At 44.4% G+C, this 7700-nt stretch overlaps 1 protein-coding gene across 1 annotated transcript; it reads right to left on the bottom strand.

The window, feature by feature from the left end:
* Positions 1–697: 697 nt before the first annotated feature.
* Positions 698–7263, bottom strand: LOC138879657 (uncharacterized). The gene is made up of 4 exons (XM_070159276.1): positions 6907–7263; positions 6616–6774; positions 1359–1461; positions 698–1245 (listed from the first exon to the last, which is right to left on the bottom strand). The coding sequence occupies exons 1-4, from the start codon at positions 7261–7263 to the stop codon at positions 698–700; spliced, it is 1167 nt and encodes a 388-aa protein (XP_070015377.1).
* Positions 7264–7700: the final 437 nt, after the last annotated feature.

The following is a 7700-nucleotide window of genomic DNA, read 5'->3' as shown; positions in this document are numbered from 1 at the left end:
CAGCCTGCATACACTAAGAGATTGCATCGACCAAAAGTGTAAGAGCCACTGTCACCAGCTTAATAGTCAAAAACTTGAGGGTCTAATGAGCTCAAGTCGTAACCCGATTCGGAGATTGAACCCAAAACAGTTAACTAGATATGCCTAAGGGAAAAAGCGTAAGAGCCACTGTTGCCAGCTTAAAATTCAAAAACTTGAGGGTCGAATGAGCTCGAGTCGTAACCCGATTCGAAGACTGAACCCAAAACAGTTAACTAAATATGCCTAAGGGCGAAGGCGTAAGAGCCATTATCGCCAGCCCACATACACTAAAAGGTCGCATTGACCAAAAGTGTAAGAGCCTCTGTTGCTAGCTTAAAATTCGACAACTTAACGGTCAAACAAGCTCGAGTCGATGCCCGACTCAGGGACTGGGCCCAAAACAGTTAGCCTAAATATGACCAAGAGCAAAAGCATGTAATAGCCTACGGGCCAGCCCAATGAGCCTCAAGGCCATACCGTGAATCTAAGGACTCCCTTCAACTCAAAGACCAGTTCATCTAGCTAAAATCAAAACAAAAAGAAATGCAGGAGAAACAAAACCACGAGGTTTCCCTCTTTATACATACACGCGAAAAAAATACAAGCTCCATTTATATCATACTTCGAAAGTGCTATGTACAGAATCAGAAAAGGAAATCTATGTCCCCCTTGGGGACTATGGCTCGTCGGCCTTATCCTCGCTATCCTCGGTATCGGACAGAAGGAATTTAGCATCGTGTTCTTCCGCCCTGGCTTGCTTGATCTCTTCTGAGAGGTCAAAGCCCCTGGCATGAATTTCCTCGAGGGTCTCCCTTTGAGATTTACACTTCACGTACTCTTTACTATTTTTCTCACGATCAAGAGCTTCCCTCAGCTCAGCTCTAGCGTAGGCAGTGCCCTTCAAATAGGCCGCCACTTTCTGGTCAGCCGTAGGGCGTCTTATTACAACCTCAACTTGAGCATTCACCACCTTAGCCTTCGCCTTCAGGAGCTTAGACTCGAGCCTTGTGATCATATTCGCTCGGACAGAATCATTTACATGAGCGTTCCGGATTTGCACCTCAAGGGTAGAAGCCTTAGCCAAAGCATCCTCCTTGGCCACAACTTGGGCTTCTACTCGAGCCTTCAACTCGTTAAGCTCACGTTTGGCCCGACCAACTTCGCCCCAAAGACGTTCCAGCTCCTCCGTTTTGCTCTCCAACTGAAATATCAAAATATTAATCTCTGAAAATGAAAGGGGGGCATACATCAACCTAAAATACAGGTTACCTATCTTTCGAGAAGACTTTCGCAGTTTTGACTTCTATTCGCCTCACACAGCAGGTATACCAGCTCACCTTCCTTTCTCTCACATAGGAGCCTAAGGGATATCTCCCTATCCAAAGCTTTCCGCAGCCTGGCCTCATAACGAAGCAGCTTGAACTTAAGCTTGTCAAAAACCTGCAAAGGAAAATTCAATAAGAAAGGAAGGGTGCAAAACCGAGATAAGCATATGCCGGTTACCGAAGCTTACCATAAATCTGAGCCGCGGAGGCTCACCAAAGACCGAGCCAATGTCTGATGGCCCAGTATCCCCCGAAGCGCCCTTGGTAAAAAAAAAGGAAGGCGTTGTATGACCATCGCTCCTCAAAACACCTTCTATGGGAATGGGAAATGATCTTTCAGAAACAGAAGCCTCCGAAGTCGAAAGATCGGTCGAATTGCCTCCTTTGAACCTCAGAAAAGGACTCGCCCCGTCGTGAGCATCCTCGCACCTGGAGACTCTTTCTGTTTATTGTCAACCCTTGACCCCGAGGTTGGCAGTCTCTCCTCCTTCTCCAGGGGGCACGGTCTCATTTCGAAAAAATCTCTAACACCTGCGGCGACAGAGTTACTGCGCTAAAAGGGAAGGTACCTTTTTGAGGAAATAAGCCACTGAATGCCTACCATGATGCTTTACCTCCCATCTCTCCTTGGATAGGTCTCTCTACCTGCGCTTATCATAGGTCGAACAAGCTGCCAGCTTGTGGGACCATTCAGCCAGATCAGGGATCTCATTCGGCTACCAAGGAATCGCTACAAAGAAGAAGATAGAAAGACGCCTTTATAGAGTCCAACCCCTCTATGGATAAAGTGATAAAAATATAAGTACGTCACTTACATGTGAAATTCCATTTCTCAGGAAATGGCAAGAACTCTCCAGGGATAATGTCGACTGTCCATGCTCGAATAAACAAGCTCATCCACCCCCGCTCCTCGTCCTCTTTGTTATTAATGGTAGGGGACCGAGTGGATCAACGTCGTAGGGTAATCAAGCCTCGGTAATGCAGCGGCTGATATAACCTAACGAGATGGCTGAGGGTAAATTCGAGCCTGGCCTTATCCGCAAAGTACCTTATCATCAGCACTATCTTCCAGAGGGATGGATGAGCTGAGCCAGGGTAACCTGATATCTCCTACAGAACTCAAGCACGACCCTGTCAGGGGGAGCTGACGTAAAAGGATGCGTATACACGCTCAAAAACCCCTCGACATGGGTCATGATATTCTCCTCTGGGGAAGGTACCTGTAGTACCCCTCCTTCTCCCCATCCACAATCTTTTCTAATCATCTCGAGGTGTTCCACACTTATTGAGAAGATGAACCTCGATACGTGCTCCCGATGCCCTTGAACGTTGGGAGGTCTCTCCAACGTAAATTCTCTCCTCGAGACAAAGCACCTCGAGGCACGTTCATCGGGTACCGATGGTGTACCACCGACCGAACACAGAATAGAGGCAGAACTCTCCTCTCTTTGATGGAAGGATGTCGATGTAGCATCCATGGCTACTGTAAAATAGGAAGAGTAGGATGAAGGTTTGGGCCAAGGCTTTAAGTCGAAATGGCGAGAGAACTAGCACAAAGAACAAAGTTCTATAGAAGAAATAGTTACTCTGAATAGCAGAATCTCCATTTGAGAAGTAAGCGAGTGAATATATAAAGGCAGGCAACGACTGCTCACCTACCCATAAGACCAATTAATTCTAGCCATGATAGCGTAACCTTTCTTGGGAAATTTACTGGTAGGACCTGTCACGACCCAAACCTGTCACGACCCAAACCGAAGGGCCGCGACGGGCACCCGGTGCCTTACTCAACCGAGTACCAACATAACATATCTTTCTTATCATGTTATCATGAGTAAATGAGCTAGAAAACCCGTCATGAGATAACAAGAATAAAACATAAGGGAATACTCAACATATGAAGACCCAACATGATATACAAACTAATATATGTGACATACGGGCCTATAAGGCCAACATGACCATTAGTAAACTCGAAACATAGGCTGACAAGGCCATACAATTATCCATGCACCTGACATCTATCTACAAGCCTCTAAGAGTATATAAAATCATAAAGGTCGGGACAGGGCCCCACCACACCAATCGATACATATCCAAAGCATACTGACCAAATAGGCAACTCCGGAGCAAGTGGAGTGCACCAACACCTTCGCTGAGCTGATAGCCTACTAGAGGACTGTCAACCTATCAATCGAGACCTGTGGGCATGAAATGCAGCGTCCCCAGGCAAAAAGGACGTCAGTACGAATAAAGTACCGAGTATGTTAGGCAGGAAAGCATAAACAAGAACAGTAATGTAAAGAGAGAGATAAAGGAGATACAACCTGTAACATCAGAGTGCCTCTGGGGGTTACTGATATGAAATGCATAATACATATATATACATAAACTTTTTAAAACATTCGCCTCTGTGGGCATCATCATCATATCGTACCCGGCCTCAAAGAGGACTCGGTAAAAGCGTACCCGACCATCATAAGGTTCGGTAGAATCGTACCCGGCCACGTGGAGCTCGGTAAACCCAACTGATCAGTGGTTGCACAATAGGTGTTGTACCCGGCCGACTATAGTGCGGCTCGGTAGAGTAAAATAGATACATATATATAATGCATGCTCAACTCATGGAATCACCTTCTAAACCTTTTGGAGTGACTTAAGAGCACTATGGACATCCATACCCTCAATATGAACCTTAGTAGGATTCAAGGATCATACACACTTGCTTAGAATAATTTTATAAGGAAAGAACAACATGGACAACCTTAGTTGCTAGGAGTAGATCCGTTATGAAGTAGCGTATTCATTTCACTTTAGATCATGCCAAAAGAAAGAAGAAAGTGCCTTAACATACCTTAAACCCGTTGAGTCCCTAATCCCTTCCAAGCAACTCTTCAAACAAGTCAACTCAATCTATCATAGTATAAGGAGATTCAAAATCAGTGCTGAGCAAAGGCTAAGTCTATAACTTAAGCTAGTAGCTCGTTTACGTAAATTTGGGCAGCATCTCCCTTGTAACAAGGGCCTCCTCCAATACCATATACCAACAACAATTACCAGAGCAATCCATCAATACATAATTATCAATATCAAGACACCATATAACAACAACAAGTCACAACTACATTACGACGAGCGGCAAGCTCCGATTGGAATCCGTATACCCCTTATCAATCCTTATAGATTCTTACTTCAACATAAAAGTATCATTAACATGATAATGATGTCATTAATCAATGATTCTAGCCTTATACCATATATTTATAACAACGAAAATAATCCACAACTTCAACTATCCTCAATTAGCAACTTTATTCACTAGTTCATGTCTAGCCCATCCATTTAACTTAATCAACATCAAGATAACCTTAGGCACAAGCAAGATCACAATATACATACCTTATACAGTAACTTCAAGTCAAAATCCAAGTTATATTCAGTTTACAACAACCCTTAATAGCAATACAACACCATAGAAGTGACTTAAGCTAATCCAAGTATTATCTTGTAGTTTATCATCCTAACAACTTAACCAACATACAAGCAAGATTAAGCACAATTAGTAGGCTGTTATACTCACCTTAGACAGCAGCAAAAACTTGGAATTTCATCCAAATACAGCCCACAACAATCCTCAATGACAACACAACCTCAAAGAGGTGTTGTTCTTCACTAGAACTAAGTTTTGATGTTGAAATATGGTGTAATCACTTTGGAATCACTTCAAACCCTTGTGGTATATGTTTAGGAGGGTTAGGAGAAGTTTGGAGACGAATTTTAGTTGAAAAATGAGCAAAAATAGGCGTCCAAATCGTTTATAAATTGAAGTAGGTCAACCACCGCCTAACTGGGTCCCATTGGGAGCTGCTTGCGCGGTCTCGCGAAAACGCGAATATCTCTCTAATCTGATGTCGTATTGATGAACGGTTTAATTATTTAGAAAGTAGACTCGTAGACCTTCAATTTGGTATATATAACACCCCATGATTCCAAGTATATTTGGAGAAATTCTCAGATACATTTGACCTAAATTTCAGCAAATTTATGAATGTAACTTGTGATGACCTTTGCCAACTCTTGTTCCACAACTTGCTTGCCTTCAAAATGTAGAAAATGAATATCATACGACTAAAATAACTCATAGAATAACCTACTTATCATGTTAATAACCCTAGTCTCACCCCAAAGTACATGTTATAACATTCGAAACTTGTCGACTTTCGACGAAACTTATTTTCTTCAATTGGTTTAGCTTATAATATTTCCAACCCTCATGGTACTCGTTATTCATGATCTTAAATATTTGTAACCTCCAAGGTAACATGATTAACTTACTTTATTTGCTTCCAAATAGAATCTCATTTCCGAGCTTACATCAGTGACTTACGACGTACTCTCACGTATGAAAACTTGGGGTGTAATAGGACCACCCCAGGGGTCCCACTATCAAGTCGCATGAACGTTGTTGTCGCGCAAAGTTTGGGAGGTATCGAGACCCCAAAGGTTTTCCTGTTATCACAAGCATTGGCCCCAAAGGAGCTGTTGACCTAATTTCGAGACAGAATCCAATCTCGGGAGCCCCAATTGCCTCGAGCACGAGCTCCAAACACCTAACATCGAAATTCAAAAGCTAACTCCGCAAGAACGATGGAATATAAAAAATGCAAAAACTTGATGCAGAAGGATTCTCTTGCATTGCAAAAAAATATATTTACATGGGGCATCTTTATAAGACTCGTTTCCCCAGGAGTACATACAAAAAAAAAAAGCAAAAAGGACACAGGCCTACTCTTCATCGCCACTAACCTCCGAACCATCTCCGGGACCTTCGTCCAAACCATCTAAAAGCTCCCAGTTTTCCTCCGATTCTCAGGCCTTCTCGACCTCAGTTGAGAGATCGATACCTTTGGCATTGGCTTCCTTTAATGCTTGCCTCCTCGCCTTTGCGCCAGCATGACCGACAACCCAAATAAATTTTTGCTTGGCCTTCTCCGATATATTTTGGGCTATATGATTCGCAGTAGTGGCGTCCTTCAGATAAGTGGCAACTTTTCCTTCGACTCGGACTTGGCCATGGATAGCACAACAATCTCTTTTCGAGCATTTTGGAGAAGACCCTAAGTAGACATCAATTCCGAGGTCACTGCCTCATTTCACTTCCTCAGCTCGAGGATCTCACCATTCTTCTGCCCGATCTGCAAAAGAAAAGGTAAGTCAGCAAACCTTGAAATTGTGGGAACAACGAACGGGTTTACAAGTAACGAATTACCTGTTCCACAAGGCCAGCCTTTTCTCTGAGCACTCCCTCTAGACTCGCCCTAAATTCGCCCAGCTCTTTCTCTTTTCGGGCAGAAGAGTCCTCGGACTCCTGCAGTCCTGAGGTAAGCCTCTCGAGTTCCTTTTCATGGCATAAAAGCTCCTCTGTAGCCTAGAAAGAGCATGGTCATACATCTCCTTAGACTACGGCAAAACAGAAGAGTTAGACAAACGAGGAATAATGCTTGGGACTGAGGAAATATACATAAACAACTATTACCTGCCGCTAGAACCTCTCTGTTGCCTTGATGGTGCAGGAGGCGTTAAGATAGATGTCCTCGCTGACATCGTCAATATCATCAAGAATGTTGTTAAGAGCACCTCCACCCTTGAGAGGAACCCCCACGTTGGCAACATTCGGGTCCTGAGCATCCCTTAACTCCCCAGAGGAGAACTGAGGGCCCAAATTAAGACCACCCAGGGAATCGATGTCGCCAAGGGGCAACTCCTGCCCCTGGAAAGCTTCGGGCCCAGACACTTCAGGACCAGCCGCAATTATCTCCCCAGCAAGGGCTACACCACACTCGGTCACAAGATCAGGGACCACATTCACACCCTCCTCGAGGGTCTCCAACCCACGGGAACGATAAAAATCGGCCATTCCTGATTCAACGGCCTCCGGTCAGGGAACCTACGGAACTCCCGCACCCGACCTTATTCTCTGTACCAAGCGGCACTGACCCTCATCCCCAATATTGGGACTTGCTCCGAAAGCTGAAGATGAAGTCCTGATGGCAGCTCGAGGCCTGCGTGATTTAGGTTTCTTTGACTCAAGGGAATCAGCAGCCACCTTAGTAGGCTCTGAAGCCTCCACCTCGCCACCGGGGTGGTCTCATACACACACCTTCGCCAAGGCATGCACAAACACAGCGGCCAAAGTTTACTAGCACAAAGGATACTAGGGAGAAGAATAAGATTAAGATACAAGTGTTGGGAAGAACTTTACCATGATTCTTGGACACCCACTGCATTTTAGGCAAGTCGGGACAAGACCTGACGAGATACGGGAATGAAGTATCCAACCTCCTGATCCATCTC

Source organism: Nicotiana sylvestris, chromosome 10, assembly GCF_000393655.2.
Source record: "Nicotiana sylvestris chromosome 10, ASM39365v2, whole genome shotgun sequence".
NCBI classification, from domain to species: Eukaryota; Viridiplantae; Streptophyta; class Magnoliopsida; order Solanales; family Solanaceae; genus Nicotiana; species Nicotiana sylvestris.
Note: the sequence above shows the minus strand (reverse complement) of the source record. Positions and strands in the feature narration are given on the sequence as shown.